Genomic DNA, 23184 nt, shown 5'->3' with positions numbered 1-23184 from the left:
AGTTTGCACGCTTACCTACATACCAAAGAAGTACACAGAGGTTATTTGAGTTGAAAAACAAATTTTCCATTACAAAGGTCACACACCTTTTTTTACCAGTTGTATAGATAACCCATATAGCCCATCATTTGCAGTTTTCAAAACCTGGGATCTTCAGTCAGATTCCAGATAATCAAGGGAAAAGATACTTATTAGAAAGAAAGTAGGTTTAAGAGATTTTTGCAATTGACCACATTTTTAACACCCAAAGCTTTGTCTGTCTTTTATATACAGTTGTCTACATACAAAACTAATGCACAGTGAACCCAAAAGAGGCTGCATGCATAACCCCCCCCCCCCCCCCCCCCCCCCCCCCACAGATTTTAGTGCTAACCTACCTACTGCAGTAATGTCAGTGATTTTCTGCTTTGTAATGATTATCAGGGTGAAGCAGCCATCAGCCGAGGGAGCCAAGTCCAACCCATCCAAACGGCATCGAGACAGGCTGAATGGGGAGCTGGAGCGGCTGGCCAGCCTCCTGCCATTTCCTGAAGAGGTCACTGCCAGTCTGGATAAACTATCCATCCTCCGCCTAAGTGTCAGTTACCTGCGAACCAAGAATTTCTTCTCTGGTAAACTTACTAGTTTATATCAGCAATTGTGGTTTTGTTGATGTTGTTGTTGTTTTTGGGGGGTGGGGGGGTGGATGGATGTAAGAAATTGATGGAAAGATTTGCAGATTTTGTCCTCTATTTATTTCTTCACATGAAAATTACTTCTGTAGTATAAAGCTATGCATCATTCATGGACTGGTTCTCATAGGGCATCAAGGTGAAACTGGCTATGCACCTACACCTGAACTGTATCAGCAAAGCAGAATTATAGGACAGGTTGCTGTGCTCTGTAAAAGCAGCCATGAAAAAAAAAAGTATGATTCTGAACAGATGGGCCATGATTTGCTTCCAACTTGTACAGATGGATGTAGTACTCCATTAATCCCAATATATTAGATAACAGACAGAGGCATAGTATCCACTGCACAATGACAGTAATGTGCATATGTATAATAGTCTGCACATAAGTGAAGCATAGGTGAATATTCTGAAAAAAAAAACGCTCTACTGCAAAGTGCAGGATCATCCATGGATGATGGATATATGTATGTATGGCAAAATCTGATCTTCTGGTAAAAAGTATCAGATGAATCTTGTGAAAGCCAGTGCAGATTCTGCTCTGCTTTGGTGCGTGCACAGATATTGTGATTTGAGAACCAAAAATGATACACTGTTCCAAAAAAGATAGAAAATTATGACGATCATTGGTGAAGCTCTTGTAGTTAGACCTTTACTCATCCACTGATTGGCACCCTTTTTTAGAGGGGATCAAGTTGTTGAGTTTGGTATGTTTCTCTGTTTGTCAATGTTACAGCACTTAAGCCATTAGCTGATGTGGGCTGGCAATTATCTCATTATTACTGTTCTTGTGTTTGATTTTGTGGTTTGATTGAACTATGCTTATGTGCCTAACGACAGTTAAGAGTACCCAGCCTTCTTGGGAGTTACTGGGTGGGGTGCACGGGCAATGACAGTGAGACCTAGAGGGGAAAGATTGTGAGGAAAGGCCTGATCTGAATCAGAGGGGGGCTCTGTGTGCAAATCACAGTTTATCCATAACGAACACCATGTTAAAACATAAGTTGAATGTGTCAAAAGAACACCCTACATTGCAGGTCGATGATCACTTTCATAATTGTATCATGTGGCCGTATATTCTGGACGTTCAGGTGAAGAGAGAAGCTGAGCGCTCAGTTGATCACCACATGGTGGTGAGCTGGATCAAGTGGCTGGGGAGGATGCTGGACAGACCCGGCACACCTAAACATATAGTGAGGGTATGCTGGGATTGCCTGGCAGACACCCTGGTCCATGAGATCTTCAACTTCCTCCTCCAGCAGAAAATTGGCAGCATTCCAAGGGAGGCTGAGGACACTGACTCCAAACAGACTATGTTCTGCACCTCCATTGTTAAGGCCACCACACAGAGATGTGGCTGCATGTTGTGGTGGTAATCCGCAAACCAGATGGTGGACACCGAAGGTGAAGCAGGGATCTAGCCAGGAGGGGAAGCCAGTGCTCTATTCAGAGGTATAGTGTGGGTGGGTTGCTGCTAACTTCAACTAAGGATATATACCCTGAGTTCCTGAAGGCTCTGGATCTTGTTGACTTTATTGACATGCCTCGGCAACATTGTGTGGAGATCTTGGGCGGTGTCTCTGGATTGGCAGACTGGGGTGGTGGTTTCCATCTTTAAGAACGTACTCCAACTATCTGGATATCACACTCCTCAGCCTCCCCGGAAGGTCTATTCCAGGGTGCTGGAAAGGAGAGTTAGCCCGTTAGTCAAACATTAGATTCAGGAGGAACAATGGAGGTTTCATCCTGGTCATGGAACCACTGGACCAGCTTGTTATGCTCTCAAGGATATTTGAGTGTGCATGTGGGAATTTGTCCAACAGGTTTATATGTGTTTTGTGGACTTGGAGAAGGCATGTCTCCTGCGGGGGTGCTGTGTGAATATGGGGTTCTAGCCTATTGTTACGGGCTTTTCAGTTCCTGTACAGCTGCAGTGAGTGCTTGGTCCTTGTTTCCGGTGGGTGTTGGACTCCACCAGAGCTGTCCTTTGTCACCAGTTCTGTTCATAATTTTTGCATCTGATGTGGTCCTGTTGGCTTCATCGGGTGCTGGCCTCCACCTGGCACTAGAGCAGTTTGAAGCAAATGTGAAGCAGTGGGTGTAAAAATTAGCACCTTCAAGTCTTAGGCCATGGTCTTCAGCCGGAAAAGGTTGGAGTGTCCACTCTGGGTCAGGAACCAGTTGCTGACCCCATTGGAGTAGTTTTAAGTATCTCAGGGTCTTGTTCACTAGTGAGGGAGAGGTGAGCTGGAGGTTGACAGATGAACTGGGGCTGCTGCTGCAGTGATGCGGACATTGCACCAGACCATTGTGGTGAAGCGAGAGCTGAGCATAAAAGTGAAGCTGACGATTCATCAGTGGATCTATATTCCTACCCTCACCTATGGTCACGAGCTTTGGGTAGTGACCGAAAAAATGAGATCACAGATACAAGCCACAGAAATGAGCTTCCTCTGAAGGGTGGCTGGCCTCTCCCTTAGCAATAGGGTGAAGAGTGCAGTCATTCAAGAAGGGCTCAGAGTAGAGTCACTACAGTGCCAAATCGAAAGGAACCAGTTGAGGTAGCATCGGGCATCTGAGATTATATCTCTCGGCTGGCCTGGGAACGCCTTGGTATGCCCCCAGATAGGCTGGAGGAGGTGAGCAGGGGAGAGGGAGGTCTGGATATCTCTGCTTAAGCTGCTGACCCTTAACCCAGCCCCACATAAGCGGAATAAAATGGATGGATGGATGGATGGATGGTTTAACTAGCTAATGCTATGTTCAATTTTTGAAAACAGCAAAGTATGAAGTCCCCCTGACTGTGATATCAGGTGTGATTTTAGTTTTTTTTGCCAGTATGATAAACTCATTTGAATGAGGAAAATAGACTGAATAAGTCAATTTGTGTACTGTGCTTCCATGCTATTCCAGTTAACCTCACTGATGCAGTATAAATGAATGGAATGTTGTATGGTCTTTACTGTATAATATACAGTGCCTCAATTGATCTTGATTGTTTGTTATGATTTGGTGCTATATAACTACAATTGAATTGAACTGAATGTAAGCAGTCAGAGCTCTTTAGACTATCAGCTATATTTAACCATGCAATAATACAGCTCTTCATTCTATTCACTTTATATACTGTATCTACCTTCCATCACCAAGTAACCTAACATACATGTCTCTGGAAAAGCCCGAGTACCCAAAGGAAACCAACACAGACAGAAGGTCATGCACAGGATTTTCTTGCTGTGTTAACCACTGTGATGCTAGAAACCAATAGAATCCAGCAAACTGCACCTGAAGACTGTTTTTTTTGTGTGTAGTTAATGTGAACAGGAAATAGCAGCTATTTTTAAATGCCCTGTTATTTTCAACCGTGGCAATTGTGTCACAACAGTCATGGTACTCATTTTGTGCTTGTCCTACATGTTACCCAACAGCTCCCAGAATATCTGAGACTCTGCTGCCTTCTTCTGATGATTTTTTCACAGGGAAGGGCCCTCAATATTTCATTAAGACCTGTGTCTATGTGTGCATTTGTTTGACATCACGTAAATGAGGATTAAGATCTGTGTTTGGAGTCTGTTAAAACTGTACATCAAAGCATGATAAAGAGTTGCCTGCAGTTCAGAATGAAGACATGGTTATTTTAGGTGGTGATCTTTCAAGGCGAATGCTGCAGTGCGGCGGCTCCCGAAGCATTAATAATTGAGAGAAACCCCGGAGTTTAAAGAATTTATGAAATGGAGGCAGAGCAATGTTTGTTTAAGGCTGCAGCTTTCTGAAATGGCTGTTTGGGTTGAGACGGACAGGTTACAGCAGTCGTGATATGATTACATTTGTGCAGCAAATGCGTTTCTTATTTTTGCCTTGTGGCTCTGTGATGAGGGGAAAAAAATCAAAGTGTGCTTCTGACATATTTACTTCATTCTGTTTGAGAGCTATGAATTGTTATTCACATCCATGAACATATAGAAGCATTTGCTAGCTACTCAAACTGTCACAGTGAATTATTGATAGTGGATTTCAGTAGCAATAGGTCAAAGTGTAGCCTATAGACAAAACCTCTTGTCTAACTGCATTAGCCTACTTCCTGGACAGTCTCTAAGTAATTAACGAGCTCAGGGCTCTTACATAAAGGAAGCAGCTCTGTGGAGCCCTTAGGGCCCAGTGCTCCAGGCTGCCTCTGCAGTCAGCTGTAATTTGCTGTATGTAAACAGCACAAATTCAGCTTGTCACAAGCATCCAAAGCTAGGTGGTCTGGACTTAGCTCCAGTGCACTCCGGGAGTGCTGCCACTGCTTCAACACTCTGCGTAGATGTTAAGAGGAACTGTTAAACACAGAGAGAGCCCTGATTTTATTAAGAATTAAAATGCATTGCTTCACAAAGTTTTTCTACATCAATAGGGTATCTTTTAAAATCTTATATGAGCATCCATTTAAATGCATTGCAGGAGCTGGACAAAGATCTGGCAGAGCCTGTTTAATCTGGCTGACACTATTATCCGAGCCAGCTGCCATCTTTGTTATTGTCAGCAGCTACAATGGACTCATCCAGTCTGAAGATATGTGTGTCGTTAACGCTCTTAAAACCATAGACACAAGGATCACCCCACCACACTGTCAGCTATAAGATACAGTACATCTTCACAGCTGTTGTTTGGCATTTGGATCATTCATCCTCCATGTGTGGCATAAGTACTGTTAGAGATAACGAGTGAAATATTGAACCATTTTCTGTTGATGAGTTAACTGTCAACACCTTTGTAAGGTTCACATGTTGGCCTGAGAGTTTCACACCACATTCCTGGGAGCTCTCTAACTTTTGGAAAAGTTCTGCTTTGACAGATCACATGCAGTGTTTGTAGCAGTCCAGTCACAGATAACATAACATGCAGTGGAGAATCCGGGATATGCCTGTTACAGTCATTTTGACAGTGGAACAAATTTTATCTTCGACACATTGTTTTTATATATGTTTCTTTGATACAGTGACGAACAGTCATAACATAACAGTTTGTCAAATAAATCTAATTTATGCAAAGTGTCAGTCTTTACAACTGACCCTTCTGCTTTATAACTCCTGCAGTTCTCTGTGCCATGCTGGATATCAGCTTCTGGACCAGCTCCTGATTGATGGTGATCCATTCCTGCCATCCATTATGAGATGCTCCAAGATGATCACAGATTGTGGGAATGGTGCAAATTGTATAAAATAAAAAATTTGTGGCTACAGTGAACAGTTCCAATTCAAAACTGAAAATTGTTCCATAATTGCTCTTCATGCCTAAAAGCATGCTCTACATGGAGTACAGTATGTGTGGCAGTACAGCGGCTGTTTAATTTCTGTTCATTTACTCCTTTTTTTGGTTTATATTAAATTATTAGATGAGCTTTGGTGATACTGAGGAATATTCCCTTGGGATTGACTACAGTGTTTACAGCAAAGAAACACTTAATGAGATTCTAGATGACAGAACTGAGCCAATAAAGATGGCCTTGGGTTTCTTGGAAGAGACTCTGCCTGCAGCCAAACGGCTGGATCGTCCATTTCCCTCTTCCTGTCCCCTCTAATTGACCCAGTGTCCTTTGGACCTTCTCGTCTTTTTCTGGAAAGGTTCCTTCAGTTTTAAATGCAGCCAGCAAGACTCAAACCTGCCATCACTCAAAGGTTGTTGCATAACCACATTCATGTTTGGACCTATAGTGAACCAGATATATTACTAATTATTATTACTCCTGTTATTTTATTCATAGCGAGGTATCTTTTGTTAAAGTGACCTGCAGGTCTCTGAAGATGCTATTGTAGATATAAGTGAAGATTTCATAACTCCTGCTGTATGAACCACAGCTGGACTGTCTTTACTGTGGTTTGGTGTTGGCTGATTGCATATGGTCTATATGCACTGTGAAAGGTATTGCTTGTTTTAATAAACCCACAGAAAATGATCACTTTATTCTTTTAGGGGTGGCTGTAGCTCAGGAGGTAGAGCAAGTCACCTACCGATTGAAAGGTTGCTGTTTGGATTCCTGGCTGCTCCGGTTTGCATCCCAAAGTATCCTTGGGCAAGATACTGAATCCAAGTTGCTCTCTGATGTGTTTATTGTGTGTGTGTGTGTGTGTGTGTGTGTGTGTGTGTGTGTGTGTGTGTGTGTGTGTGTGTGTGTGTGTGTGTGTGTGTGTGTGTGTGTGTGTGTGTGTGAATGTAAGGTAAAAAGCAGGTGTAGCGCAAAGCGCTTGTAAGAATGGGTGAATGAATATTAACCACATCCAAGTACCTGCCCTGTACCAAATATCACAGAAAGTATTGTGAACATATTTGCTAAATGAACTTTTATTCAGTGATGTCAGTGTTGTGTTAGTAAATCACAGGGTAAGGTTTGTAAATCACAGGAAAATTGGATTAAAAGACTTGAATGTTTAACCTTTACAGTTTTCACCCAGTCTTCACACTCTTCCTGTGTTGTAGGATTCCTAAAACTAAGACTTTTGAAAAAAAATCCTAAATTAAGTTTCAATTAGAAAAATGCAGCCTGAATGGACAGAAACAGTCCACATACCTGTGGCTCTCACTGAGTCGTGTATGTTTTGTGGTTCATCATACTCAACCCAGTTTCCACCTAGCGGATGGATACAGCTTGCTTGCTGGTAATTTAGCACTCCATCTTCTGGCTCCAAAAAATCAGGATCTAGCTAAACTCCACAAATCAATCAATAGTGTCTTTGCAAGGCTTTCAGATACTTGAAAGGTGATGAATCATTTGTAGACCTTAGTCACAAACTTATTGGCTAGAGTCTCACAAAGTCCTACAATATTGAGTGAACTTAGTTTCAAAAGGGTCACAAATGTGTATATGATCCTCAAGCACAAAATAAGTTTTATAAATGTGTACAATAATTTATGTATTAATGTATGGTTTAAATAATCCATGCAGTCTATACAAAAAGATGGTCAGCATGATTGTGATGTCACAAATCTTGAGAGAATCTAGATGGCTTGCAAATTATTCAAATCCCAAGTTGAAACATTCAGCTTTCACAGTCACACCATTGTCATTATAACAAACACAGCATACAGATCATACACCTCCCTCTGCATCCAAACATGGAAAAGGAAAATTAATTATGAGAAAAAAAACAAAGTGATCCTGCATCTCATACAACTCCTTATGGAAATTGCGGTTAGGTAGCATCATGTTGAGGTGTACCGGTCGTTAATTCATATGAATTCATTCAGTCAGCTCAGATTTATTGAGTGGATACAGCCATAGAATGTGCTGCTATATGCTTGACTTCTAAAAACAATGGAGGACATTGCTCAATAAAGTAAAAATAAAAAAAATATACCATTTTACAAGACACATAAGACTGGCACACAGCTGGAAATATATCTGTTGCGCATGAGTTTGTCACACTTATCCCGCCTGCAGCTCCACGATTGGTTATGTAAGCAGTGTGGCCATTCTGAAAGTCTTGTGACATGATGTCTGTTTCATGTTGGCCATGCCTTCATGACAAGCCTCCCTCCCTTCATCTGCCAGTCCCATCTCTAAAAAGCTTATCCCCATCCCCCAGCCTCGTTAATGCCAGGAATTCCGGCCACTGAAAGGAAAACATGCTAATCAGTGGGGACCCTTCCCCACCTTACCCTACCCCACCCAAATCCCATCAGTCCTCACCTCCTCGCACCTCTCTGGATCACCTTCTATCAGCAAATATGCAACCATGTGATCCAAAAGAAAAAAAAACAAACCTCAGGCAACATGAATGCAGTGCAGGGTGCATGTTTTCCTGCCTGCATTAGCAACCATGTATGTTCAGCCTCTATATCTGTGCCAGAGTATACATTATGTGTTGGTGGATGTGGGGGTGGGGCAAGTGTATTGCATGTTCATTTAATGCAGGAGCTGAAACATTCTATATTTACTCTCAGTCATTCACAGCGTGGTAGAATAGTTAACACACAAACTCACCCTCACACATTCTGCATGCAGGCACTGTATGTGTGCACATGCTGACACGTACTGACTCCTGCCCTGCTTAGTAGAGGGGATAATGAGACAATCAGAGCTTAAATTTGTTTTTGTCATGTTGTCATCAGTTCTTTAACACAGTTGCTGTAGATTGGCACCCTGTGAGATTCTGTTTGGTGCTGTTTTAATGAATGCACAGCAAATCAAATGATCATTTGGTTGTGTGTGCTAGAAGAGCGCTGAGAAGACGGCTACTGGGATGTGGTTTTATTTGAATCACGCCATACTGAATCCAAAAAATCCAAATGTATCTATAAAGCACATTTAAAACAACAAGGTAGACCAAAGGGCTGGAAATGCAAAAAGGATAACAAAATAAAATAAATACACCCTACATGCACGCACACACGCACACACACACGCACACGCACACACAAACACATCAATAAATATATCCAAGCAATCACAAAAATAATACAAAAGACAAAATTGCTCTCACTCCGACTTGAAAGTCTTTTGTCCTGTCTCTCCCCCCCCTCAGCAGATGACCCCCCCTCCCTGAGCCTGGTTCTGTTGGAGGTTTCTTCCTGTTAAAGGGAGTTTTTCCTTCCCACTGTCACCAAGTGCTGCTCACAGGGGGTCATTCTGACTGTTGGGTTTTCTCTGTATTATTGTAGGGTCTTTACCCACAATACAAAGCGCCTTGTGGCTACTATTTCCTGTGATTTGGCGCTATATAAATAAAATTGAATTGAATTGAACTGAATTGAACTGAACTGAAATTAACTGAATTGAATAGAATAGAATTGAATTGAACTGAATTGAATTGAAAGCCAAAGAATACAAATTAGTTCTAAGGTGCACTTTAAAAACAGGCACAGTGGAGGCTGACCTAACATGAGGGGGCAGCTCATTCCACAGTTTAGGGGCAATAGCTGAAAAAGCTTGATCTCCCCTAACACCTGAGCAGAAAATGTCACACTCAGTTGAACTTTATCCTTATAACAACTTATAACTTTATTTGTATAGGACTTACATAGTTACACCATGCTTCATAGTTTGGATGAATAAATACATTAAACAGGTGTACATAACATAGAAACACATAAAATTACTTTTCATCTGTCATTTAAAGCAAATCACTCATTCTGTTGTCCTCACAAGCATGGATTCCTCTGGATTTAAAGTAAGAGTATGGAATAGTCAGCAGTCTAATCAGATCACTGGAGAAGCCCAGCTGGAGAAGCTGGAATGAGGTTTCATAGGATCAGCTATATGAGCAGGAGTCTGGCCATGTAGGACTTTAGATGCATCTAAAGATTCTAAATTTCACTAGAAGCCACTGAAGGGAAGCAAGAATATAGAAGATGTGAGTATTGACTAGTTTTCATTAGCAGCCTAGGTGCTGAGTTGAAGACAGGTTAGTGAAAACTGAGAGATGCATATGAAAACTGAGTTACAGTAACTGAGACAGAAGAAAATCAAAATGTGTACTAACTAAAGTTATTGGTAACAGTAAAGGTTTGACTTTTGCAGTGCTGCTGATGAAAAAACAAGACACGATGAGCCTGTAGATGTGGAATTCAAAATTCAAACACTGGTTAAAAATAATACCAAGATTCTTAGCAAATGATTAGATATTATTGGTGAAGGGGCCCATGTGATGACTGACCTCCTTAGAGAAGCTGTCAGGGTCGAGTACAGTGTGGTGAAGTATTCACCGAGGTAGAAACTTTTCCCTCGCTGCTCACGTTTAGTCACCAATAACGACTTGGTTAGTTTCCAGTGAAAGATTGTGGTTTCATTTAAAATTTTGTCATATAATTTACAGTCCATTTACCATGGACTAGGAAAGAGTAGAACACTATCTAACCTTCTGAACTTGTAGTGTAGTTAGATCATTTACACGATTTAGCCAATATAAGAAATAGCCAGGCAGCACATTGGTGCGTTAGTCACCTCACAGCAAGAAGTTTCTAAGAACCCATCTAGAGACCTGCTTGTCAAGTTAATTGGTGATCCTAAAGCAGCTGTTGGTAATGACAGGTTTTTTTTAAAAAAATTATGATGAGGTGAACCAAGGGTAAAGGAGCCTTCGTGCATTTGTTATGTGAAATCATTGTGGCGCTCTCACTGTGGTATCATATCACTTCCTGTTCCTGTTACAGAGCACAGTGGTGTTTTTGTGTAGCTTCATCTGTGTAGCTCAAGTAATTATAAATCTCTAGATAACAAGTTATTTTATAGCCTTATCTCCACGTGCTGGTTCTGCTGGAGGTTTCTTCCTGTTAAAAGGGAGTTTTTCCTTCCCTCTGTCACCAAGTGCTGCTCATAGCTGAACACTTGATTGTTGGCGTGTTCTGTCTATTTACAATAGACTCTTTACCTTCAGGCAGCTGTTGTTTCATTTATACTGTGAGTACTGAATGCACTGGACAGGCACTGATTAAGATTAAGAAAGTTTTACTACTTTCGCTATGAATTATCTATAAATATAGATAACACACAACATGTGAACAGCTTACACAGACAGAGACTTATACAGTAACAAGAAGACACAGGGAAAGCAGGATGAGCTGAAAACTGAAAGATTAAAATATAACCTACAAAGAAAGTAGAAACGCCAAATCATAATTACAAGAATATAGAAAATCATAATAAGAAAACTCTTAACTAAGAACTAAAACAAACTCAAAACACTGGGTCAAGGATGTAGGGCCATGACAGATTTGCCTTCTGAAGGTGTCAAGATCTGGATTGTATTAGTTCAGCTTTACTTGGCTGTTTCTGACAAATGATGTTTGGACAGTTTTGTCTAAAGTTTTGGAGAAAACGGAGCTGCTGCATGAGTGATGTTCAGTAGCAAAGTCTTTCTCCTGTCCAAGAAGTATTATATTGTCCTAAGGAGAACAGTTTGTTGAGGCTGGGGAACAGCTGATCATACAGATGTTGCAGGAGAAACAAACCAGAAATGGAAAAAGCCTGCCTTCAAAATACGTTTTCCCTTACCACCAAAACCAACACATTTCAAAAGGTGCAGCTTTTACTTTGAAAGTGAGCGGTCTCCATTTCCAAGTTTGCATTGAATTTTTTCCAACTTTGACTTCTGCTTGGAGGTTAGATGGCACATTACTGCATTCCATGCAAACTACATGCGACTGCAGCAATCTGCAACCTCACACAACCGTTCACTAACTCATCTGGGATTACGTTTTTCCCTAGCAACCAGTGCTTACCAGGGGGTCAGTGAAAGGCCTGTAGGCCTGAGTAACTGGGGCTTAAAATCCAACAGTCTGGTTAGAGACTGTGAGAAACTTATTCTTTTTTCTCAGTGGTGCAACCAAGTCTCCCATTTCTTTCTATTTTGGTTTTTGAGTCTGTTTGAGTTGTTCTTTTAAGGGAGTACAGCACACCATTGTATTAAATGTTTCAGTTGATGGTTCACATTTTTTAAAATGAGGCACAGAACAAGAATATTCTGAATTTAAGAAGAGACACTGAACCTTTGAGCACTTACAGCTCAGTACTGAAGCTTACACCAGCATAATAAGTACAAAAATTTAAGGGAAACTCATGAACCTAGTATGACAATAGACCTTTTGTTTCCAGCTTCTCTTTTACTTCTTGTAGACAACACATTGCAATAAAATGCCTCCAATGCCAGCTGAGTATGAGAGTGCCTGATTTTCAGGGTCACTGCTTGTTTGTCAGGTTTAATCTATCAGTTACTGGGGAAGATACGTTAGGCAAGGGCTGACATGGGGCCCGCTGATGGGATCAAGCATGCCGTGTCCACCACAGTAATTTCAAAACCTACTGCCCTGGAAGAGTCTCATAATTACCTCCACCAAGGAAATTATGTTTTTGGTAGCATGTGTGTGCATGCTTGTGTGTCATTCTGTCTGTAAACACAATAGCTTGAAAAGTTTTGAATAAATTCTGATGAAACTTTGCATGGGTGTAGAGTGGGGTCATGTTAACAATCCATTAAATTTTGGCTTACATCCACCAAGGTCTTCAAGGTCAATTTAATTACTTTTTGGTCATTTTTACATTTAACATCTGCCTTTCATTCAACTTGACCCCCAAATGCAATCTGTGCAGAAATTATTGTCAAGAGAAAGAGAAAGAGTTGCCTAGTTTAATAGAAATGTACTATATTGTATAATAAGCTCAAGTTATACAGCTCCAGTTATTTATAAATCAGTACCTATTAGCCATTACCACCTCCTACATGTGTAATCAGAGTAAACGCCTGTCACAGTATCCTTATCTGAATTTTACTGCACTACAAATTTAAAGTATACAAATAACACAGAAAACAAATTAATATATATACAAAATACAATACTGTTCCCTTAAAAGTAAATACTGCCTTGGTGGAGATTTGTTCTTTTGGAGTGTTTCTTGTGTTTATATGTTTTATATTTATTAGGGGTGGGACTCGATTAAAAAAATTAATCGAATTAATTACAAGCTTTGTAATTAATTAATCGAAATTAATCGCATTTTAATCGCATTTCAATATTTGACATAAGAAATATTAATTTAAGTTTAGTTGATGAATAAATCAATATACATAAGCTTAAACTTCAAAATGTTGTTCATTTTCCCACCAGTCTGCTACACAGACCAACGAAGGGTGGAAGTGCTCCTGTGATAAGCAAACTCCTGAAATTAAAGTTAAGCATCATAACTGGATAGTTTTATTCAACATTAATGTCTCACTTGTTATAGTTGGAAATTAATCATTAGCTCAGCTGTATTCTTTGATGTTGAAATGTGTTATGCTTGTTTTAACAGCTTATTTTGAATTAAAGACTTAAAATTAAACCACAAAAAGGAGAAAAAGTTCGTTCTCCGTTTAACAGCTGCTTTTACACAGCTGTGCTTCGCACTCACGGTTGCTAGGCGACATGAGCTACGCAGAGGTGACGGCAGCTGATATGAAGGCTAGCCGCTCACTTCCGGCCTTTGTGGTGTTCGTGGGCTGCGAAAGACGTGGGCCGGGTCCTTCGCAGGATGCGGCCCCTAATTTGGACATTGTGCGTCGATATAATCTGTATGCCGGGAACTCGTGCACTGAGAAACGTTCCACGGTGCAAAGTGCGATTAAAATGCGTTAAAATTTTTAACGCGTTAATTTCCCCGTAATTAATTAATCGAAATTAACGCGTTAAAGTCCCACCCCTAATATTTATATATTATTTCAGGATTTTAAGTATCTTTAATATTGATCTTGTTGTTAATTTTGTGTTGTAAAGTTACCTTGAGTGTTTTGAAAGGCACCAACTAATAAGAAGTATTAATAATTGATCCTGTAATTCTTGGAAAGATGGAAATTAAAAATTTTTTCTGCATTTAGATGAACTGTCAGGGTCCTAGGTCTTTGACCCAGCACAGTCCAAGTTTTTATACTTTCAAGTTCTGTTGATTATTAAATACTTTCTGTTTGATTATTAGTTTGCTTATTGTTTTCCTACATTTTCATCTTTGTGTTATTACTTAGCATTTTCAGTCTTAGTTCACTGGTTAGTTCCATTTACATTTTGTGTCTTTGAGGCTTTGTCTCCGTGTCTGTTAACCTGTCCTCATGTGTTTATGCTGGATTTGGGTTGCTGTTTGTGGACTTTATTTTTTTGGACTGCTGAACAGCTTTATTAAAGGTGTGTTCTGAGTTAATGTTTACCTGTTTCCCTGTTGTGCATTATGGTCAAAAGTCCATAATTCATGACATTAACAGCTTTACATCCACCAGGTCTCTGAAGAACCATTTAGGTGTTGGGTCTGGGTTAGGCTGCACGATAAACAAGCATAAGTTTGGTAACTGAAAGAGATATTTTGTGATAGGATTTCAATTTGCCACATGCCAAATTGGTTAGGTTCACTTCTACCTTTTTTATTGGCAATTTCACCTAACTGGACCGCTAACTCCAAACAGGAACCTGGTGGTTGCTGAAGATAAAAAGAAACATCCTAACATCATTTACACCACGGTGATTAGAGTAAGGACCTGATTTTATTTTTTTTTTAATTGACATTACAGCACGCTGGCATGGTGGTTAGCACTGCTGCCTCACAGCTACAATGACATCTAGAAGGTCTGGGTTTGATTCCTTGGCCTGGGCCTCTTTCTCTGTGGCGTTTGCATGTTCTCTTCATGTCTGCGTGGGTTCCCTCCCACAGTCCAAAGACATGCAGTCTGTGGGGTTAGGTTAATTGGTTAATTGGGGGGGGGGGGGCCCAGAATTCCAGAATGCCAGCCAGACACCCTGACGTGGGCCAACCCACCCCACACGGTGGTGCACACAAGTGGGCACAGACCCCTCCAGCGCAGGGAGGGGCCCAACACTGATAGATATTAGGACAAAAAGCACATGGTCCCTGCAGCTTCTAAACTGAATTTTGCACCTCTGACTCAAAGAACTGTATGAACTGTATGGTTAGTGGAGTTGGTTTTTGTTTCCAGCAGTTGATTTGGGAGGTGAAACTCTGCTAGTTGTAGTCTCACAGCAGAGATTCCTTTCTTCCATGGGCATTTGGAGTTTATCCATGTCCACCACCAGTAATAGTTTTCCTCTTCAGTTGCCAGCAGAGCAAAGAAACACAACCTGATTTATGCAGTCTTTCAGGATGTACTTCCATTTACTTCCTCATCTGTGGAAACTTTGACCAAAAAAAATACAGTTACAAATGGACATGCAACCATCCTCATAATGGTTCATGGGCTAATCCATGATTTCAGGGTACTGTTTCCAAGAAACCAGCCATACACATAGTGTTAGAACATGCAAGCAATTAGGTCAGCCAGCATATATCCCCACATGAAGTTCCTTTGCTTTAAGTGGATATTTTTTGTACAGGGAGCTCATACTTCTTGCAGCTGTATGTGCTGTTTTGTGTTATTCCTTTTTTCTGCGAATATCTGCAACCAAGGTGAATTCTACTAATTTAACATGACTGAGATAGGTTGATTGGAAATACAACTGGTTACAGTATTTCTGAATTACTAACTCACATTTTCTGAGTCCACTGCCCATTTCCCCAAAACCTTAAACACAAATGCAAAAACTCAAGCTAATTTCCCCAAATCCAATACTTTCCCATCAAAATCAAACTGCAAAAATCAGTTACCTGTGTGCCAAACCAAACACTGTGGGCAGATCACACACAGCAAGTAATAAATCTAGACCATCACAAAGACCATCTGTTACACACTACATCAAATAATTTAAGACACAGCATCCTCTGTAGTCAACAGAGAATGTTTCTTTCAAGTGTGAACACAAACCACTGCCATAGTCAGAGTGACATGACAGTGCTGAATGTAGACCAAAACAGAAATAAAAATTAAAAAAACACATGAAAAACACCGCACTGCAGGATACAGATTCATTCTGCGCCATCATGTCTGTGTGCAAGGTCCGGCCAGAGGACCTCATCCACAAAATGCGCTCCTGTGCCAGGTAATGGGGGAAACACCCCCTTTGTGCCGAATCCAGTCTTGACAGGACTCTACAGTAACATCGTCACATGCGTGTTCTATTGCCTCCAGTATATTCTCCCTGGCGGTCAAACACCTTCCACCTCCACGCAGAGAAAACTCCTGTACTGGACTGAGGAAGGCGCTGTAAGGTGGATGAAACACGTTCATGTAGCGCTGGTTGTTTGTGAACCACTCGCGTATCTGGACAGCACGGTGAAAGTTCACATTGTCCCAAACTATGACGTATACAGGAGGCACTGCTTGCTGATCCAGCTGTTCACGTGCAGCCATACAATCCTGTAGACCACCCAGGAATGTGAACAGGTGTCCGTGGTTGCATGGCCCCAGGTTAGCATGACGGTGGAGGACCCCTCAGTTACCAATGGCTGCACAGAGGGTGACATTGCCACCCCGCTGGCCAGGGACTTCCACATGTTGTGTGAAAAGGGTGTTCCTGCCACCTGCATGTGGTTGTTGTTCAGTTCTGGGAAAGGTGGAGTGCACTTACGAATGTGGACATTGCACTGTAAAGAACATCACAGTACTTGCAGTGTGGCAGACTGTGTGTCAGATGTTGTACAGCATGGACCAGTGAATGTCCTGATGATGCTGCCACAGAGAATCTGCTCAGATTGGGTTGGACCCTTTGTCCTGCTTCCCTCATGGTCATCCTGTGGACGAGGACATGGTTTGTTTTCTCAGTCGTCCTCTTCCTCTTCCTCCTCGTTCTCCACCTCTCACACGCGCTCTTCCTCCTCTGCCTCTCGGAGTGTGTCTGTCCATTGTAGATGCTCATGTGCCACCTGCACACTGAAGTGACTTTTATCCTGCCCAGTTGGTCTGCTCACATCATTGGACAAGTGTGTTCAACTGTGAGTTGCGGTGTGTAAAAGATGACAGTGGTGCTGGAGTTGTGTTCACATTCTGCTGCCAGTGTTTAAGGTTCAGCAACACACGTGTGAAGTGTGTTCAGTGACTGAGAATGTGTTTGCTGTTGTGCAAAAGAGAGTGACTGAGCTGCACCGGATGTGTCTAAGTGCCAGAACTGTGTTTGCAGTTTGGCCAGAAGAGTGTGTGATTGGAGAAGTTCACGTAGGCTCCTGTGGATTTGGTTTAGGGAATGGGGTTTGGTGTTTTAGAAATACTGTAAAATGAACAGCAGTTACTGTTGTAGATAGTGCATGCAGATAACTGTACAGAGTAAAGTGAATGATGGTCCTAAGCATGTGAATGTGGGCCTGAACTTATGAGAAAATAACCTATTTTCTTACTTGATTTATTATCTTACATTTTCCTCATGAGTTTTTGGTGTCCATGACATTTAAACATTTAAAATCTGCAAACTGCTGTTTTTCATTTACTTATTTTCAAAATTTACAGTAATCGCCCACATTAACTCATCATTTTACTATCAGTTTTCCCATGTAATGTGAGATAGTAGAAGCAGAGGCATAGGATGAGGGAGAGGATGTGAAAGAGAGGACCAGGATGTTAGTTACATGACTTACAAAGCAAAGCATGTAACCTCTATCACCCTGTTTTTTAACCCACTGTATCATTTTTCTCCAGCTGTGAACAGTTCCCACTTCTTTGCCACTATGTTGGATTATGTCACACATTGTATTCAGTGGCATCTCAAAAAGTTGATCCACTAAATCTTCGTGGGAATAAGATCAGGGTTGTTCAGCCAAGGTTCTGTCTCATGCCACATCAGTCACATCAGACTCTCTGCACTGTGCGTTTGCTATCCAGTGTCTCTTCTGGCACCTGTATTAGACCGCCCCACCTCTCATAAAAGTCCTTATTAAACCTGTTTGCCGATGACAAAAGTTCTGACCCAGAACCCAGTTAACTAATCGTACCATACAGCTTGGTCAGGGTCGGAGGTCATCACAGGTCGCAGCACAGCGCTGGAGCAGGAGTCTGACATTAATGTGCTTGATCACTGCTGGATTTCTCATGACATCACTGCAGCTCATTATCTTACTTTATAGAGATAAATCATTATAACAATATTACGTTCAAAGGGTAATTTGAGGGAGTCTTCTTCACACACTAAGGTTAATTATGGAGTTTTGTCCTGGGACCAGTTCTATGTACATTATACATGTTAGGTAGTATTATTTGAAGGCATACCATACATTTTCATTGCTATGTAGATGATACCAGCTTTATCTATCCAGGAAGCCAGATGACACACACCAATTAGTTAAACACCAGGAATGTCTTGAAGTCATAAAGCCCTGGATGACCTCTAATTTCCTGCTTCTAAATTCAGATAAAATTGAGCTTATTGTACTCGGCCATAGAAATCTTAGAGACATGGTGGCTAACCAGATACTCTGGATGGCATTGACTAGGTAACACTGTAAGTAATCTTGGAATCATTTTTGACCAGAATATGTCCTTCTGTGCATATTAAACTGCTTTTTTTGCATTTGTGCAAAATCTCTAGAATGAGAAATATCTTACTTACTTGTGGTTCCTAGGGTATTTAAAAGTAGAGACTTCAACTTTCAGGCTCCTCTTCAGTAGAACCAGCTCCCAGTATAGATTTGGGAGACAGTCATCCTCTCAATTTTTTAAGCTTAGGCTTAAAAATTTCCTTTTTGATAAAGGTTATACTTTCATCTGGATCAGGTGACCCTGAATCCTCCCTCAGTTACGCTGCAATAGCCTAGGATGCTGGGGGCTTCCCATGATGCAGTGAGCATTTCATTCACCTCTTTTCACTCTGTTCATTCACCACTCTGACTTTTGTCTTTTGTCCTGTCTCCCTCGCCTTACCCCCAACCAGTCACGGCTGCTGCTGCCTAACCCATGATCTGCTGGAGGTTTCTTCCTGTTAAAATGGAGTTTTTCCATCCCACTCTTACCAAGTGCTTGCTGATAGGGGGTTGTTTGATTGTTGGGGTTTTCTCTCTATTATTGTAGAGTCTTTACCTTAGAATATAAAGCAGCTTGAGGCATCTGTTGTGATTTGGAGCCATATCAATAAAATTGAATGTAATTTTTTTTTTTTATCATTTTTAAACTGATAGGTCAGTCGTGGCTGAGTTGCTGTGGTTCCTAAATGGTTCCACATTGCAATATAATCACTTACAGCTGATTGTTTAATATGTAAGAAGGAAGGAATTTGATGAGCTGACTTGTTGCAATGGTGGTATCATTCTGCTGGAGGTTTCTTCCTGTTAAAGTTGGAAAGTTTATGCTTACAAGTACACAGTTTAATGTACCTTAGGCTTGGCCTAACCTGTACATGTTAGGTTAAACCTACAACATTTGGAAGATGATAAAACACCAATTCATCAGGAGGTTGTGGGGATGTGTTCCACATTTCATGGTAATCCATTCAATAATTGCTGAGGTACTTTAATGAGAACTACAAACCTGACAAATATTCATGTCAGTTGGTGTGTGAGATTTGTTGGCAGACTGAAATAATGATGAGAAGAAATCTTTTGGGATTTCAGGAAATTGCATATTGCATGGAGACTGCATGAAATGATTCGTTAGGACATTGTGTGTTTCCTGCATTTAATGTACTGAACATACATCAATTTTACAACCCTGCATTGCTTTGTAAACATCATCGCAGGACTGAAACCTGTGTATTTCTCTCTGCAGTCACCCTGAACAGTCAAAATGGAGTGAAGGATGGCAGCAACAAAACAGAAGGGACAAATACCAAGATCCCTGAAGGTGAACTTTTGCTGCAGGTCAGTTATACACAGTATGTGACTCACTAGTGTATATGTGTGAAAATATGGTACCAATGCACCATATTTTTACACTTTGATTTATAGTTAATATCTATTGATTAGTCAAATATGTTGTCTTTATTGTTAGTTTGCTATTAGGTTCATTGGGGATGGTTATTGGGAGGTTCAGTCCCAGGGATTGCCACTTTGGAACAGACAATATGTCCACCTCTTAAACATCTCAGTTCTTGATGCAATTATTTCTTTAAGATTTTGCTGTCTTGACAGGATTCATCATTTAATTTCTGTAGAGTTGTTAACTGCATTTTAACTGCCATGCTCTCATTCTACCATATCCCAAAGGTTCTACTGTTTTCACATCTGGTAACAAGTCTATTGAAGTCACTGTCATATTTATGAGAGTGAGTTCAAATACATGTTCAAGTTTACTTTTGCATGAATAATAGGGCTTAGTCAGCGTCTTTACTCTTTAAAATGCCTGGAGTTTAAGTGTTGTATAAATGTGGTTTATGTGCCAGACTTGTGACTAAAATCTTTTTTTTCTTTAGCAGATGTACAGTGCTGGCATTCAAGCCAATAAATATCTGTCACCATTTTAAAGCCTTGAAACATTTCTATATTGCTTTGAATTCACTGCCCTGTTCGCACACCAGTGCAAATCAGTGCATTTAAACATGACCTGAACTGGTTAATTGCAGCTCCCTTGTCAGGAAGCTGATGAGTTCAAGAGCAATTTATTTGCACTTTTGCAGCTTTGGGTCCGTCTGTTGTGTAATTTCTAGAAATGCTCAGTGCTGCAGTGTTTGTGTCAAAATGTCTTTACTGGTTTTATCAGGGTCTTTTGTTCATGGTTTGGGCCTCTTGGCGTCACTTTGGGTGCAGGATGCAGGGTAGTTAAGTGGTTGAACAGGTACCCACACATCACAAAGCCAAGCGCAACAGCCTGAGTTCAATTCCTACTCGAGGCCTTTTGCTGAATTCGCTCTCTTTCTCCCTGCTTTCCTGTCTCCTCTTCACAAAAAATCTAAAAAAAAAAGAATTAGTTTCATTTTAGATGTAGATGGTATATAAAACAAGGGTGTGGCAACTGTGATGTCACTAGTGAGTTTCTGTATTCTGCGTTTCAAAGCTTCAACATTAGTGTTTTGGCCATTGTTTGTTTTCATTCCCACAAGCGACCATACTTAGACAAGAGGAGGCTAAGTTAGCTAATGCCACTCAAACTTGGTTAGCAAGCTTCATCCATAAAATGTAAAAGAACATAAACTATAAAAAGACGAACTAGACCTTAACACCAACCTTTGCTTTGTAGATAAACTGATACATGTAGCCTTATCACCTGTCTTAGGGGATGGGTATCACATAATGGCCGTGTGACTGAGTGGAGAAAATCCTTGCAGCTAAGTCTTTTGGAAGGTCTTCCCAATAGATTGGGGACTGCTGCACTGCTGTAGCAGCAGATAAATGCTCATGGTTTGGAGTGAAATGCTCCACAAGACTCAGACAGTATTGAGGTGTCAACAAATGTCTGATCCTTTGTAGTGTATTAAACTTCTTAACATCCACCAGGTCACTGGCAAACCCATCTAGGGTGAGGCTGAAATATAGGGTTAGGTTAATATAGAGCCCTTTTTATAGACATGTAAAACGGCAAAATATATGAGACTTCATTTGAAATGTAATATGTTGTAGTTTCTGAAAATTTGTGTTCTTAGCATGTGTCTAAAACTTAACCCCAAACCCAATCATATACAAGTTCCTGGTGACCTAGTGAATGTTAATAAGATAATATGAGAGCATTGCTATCACAGGACATTTTGCTGAAATTTCATATAGAAATTAATGCAAGAAAAGCTACAGTAGATCTTTTTTCCATTTCTAGCAGATAAATAAATTATATCCTGGTGCATAACTGTACTGTACATGTGATTGTGTAGAGTGCTTGCTGGTTGCCAGATCTTTTTGGGATCTGCTGCATTGATTTTCCAGTCCACTTCCTTCCAATATGCATCACACTGACATTCCAGGAGAGCTGAGGAAATAGGCTGTCTGCCTTTCTCCAACATTTCCACGGAGCTTTGATTCGTACGATTTCTCTAGATTGTTCAAAATGAGAAATGAAAGCTCATTGGCAGATCAGTCAATAGGTGGGTGCTCCACAGGGGGCTGGCCCTTCTTCCTCCTGATGGACAGTGAGGGTTTGCCTGCAGAGGAATATGGAGTTGTGTTCTGAAGTCTGAGCCCATTTCTTTTCTGTTCTTCACATCAGAGTAGTAAATTATAGAGGGGCAAATAATTTATTCAAACTCAGAAAATAGAGTAAATATGGCAGAATTTAGCAACTGTGCTACTTTTCCCTTTTAGGTATTGATAATAATAAACGCAAACAAATCACAGTCATGATGTAGGCTGACCTTTTTATGTTTTTGGTTTTTATCCTCCCATCCAGCAAAAGGATATTGTCATCATACCGTCCGTCTGTCCATGAGGTTTTACCTTTCTGGTTTATAGACTCCAAAACCACAAGGAGTTGAGCCATGAAATTTGGTGTATGTGTTCTTGACTCTTCAAACTTATGCAGCACAATATTTGTCCATTCATCTCTCCTCCCAGAAGATATCTGCTGAAGGGTTTTCTCTTATGAAATTTTGTAATGTTCCAGATTTCTAAATGTATTTTATATTTTAATTAATGGGGGGGGGGGGAGGGGGGCTGTTAATCCACAAACCAAAAGGTAAATTGGTGAAGCAAACATTTAGAGTTTGGAGGTTAATGAGAGCAGCGGGGTATCTGGTATTAAGAAATGCAGCCTCATTTGGAATTTAGACAGTGAGCTCTTTGTGTTATACAACAGATTTTAGATTTTTGATTGGTGGCTGTTTATGTGGAAAAATTCCACTTTGGCATTTCAGTGTTTATGTTCACTCTGAAGGAAGCGTGGCAGTTAATTGCATTGAATGACCAATGTCTTATCAGAGTGTCATGGCATCTCCATGCCATGCATTAGTCATTCCTCACGTGTGGGCTGATTCGGGAAGGAGATGACTATACTAGCAGGAGTGTGTGTGTGTGTGTGTGTTTGTTGGTTCATGTCTGTCTGTTTGTGACATGTTCTCTTACTGGGGGTAGACGTGCTTATTTAGTGAGGTGGAAATGTGAGCCAGATGTTCCCATTTGAAGAAAAACAATGAATATGCTTCATTTCGCTTAATATGCTCCCATGTTTTCATTTCTTGTCTCCTCTTTGTCTATTGTTTTCTATCTACCACCTCCATTTGTGATCCATGTGGCTTCGTGACTGGGTCATAGCAGTCACCTAAATGAAGTAAAAGATTTTATAGC

General features: G+C 40.8%; 1 protein-coding gene across 1 annotated transcript in view; it reads left to right on the top strand.

Annotated features, from left to right (window-relative positions):
- LOC115776662 (aryl hydrocarbon receptor-like) overlaps window positions 1-23184 on the top strand; it is a 61951-nt gene that overhangs the window by 5712 nt on the left and 33055 nt on the right. Inside the window, exons 2-3 of the mRNA XM_030724384.1 lie at window positions 424-611; window positions 19748-19839. Of these exons, the coding sequence (XP_030580244.1) occupies window positions 424-611; window positions 19748-19839 (280 nt within the window). The remainder of the gene's footprint in view (window positions 1-423; window positions 612-19747; window positions 19840-23184) is intronic.

This window comes from Archocentrus centrarchus, unplaced genomic scaffold (genome assembly GCF_007364275.1).
Source record: "Archocentrus centrarchus isolate MPI-CPG fArcCen1 unplaced genomic scaffold, fArcCen1 scaffold_36_ctg1, whole genome shotgun sequence".
NCBI lineage: Eukaryota > Metazoa > Chordata > Actinopteri > Cichliformes > Cichlidae > Archocentrus > Archocentrus centrarchus.
Note: the sequence above shows the minus strand (reverse complement) of the source record. Positions and strands in the feature narration are given on the sequence as shown.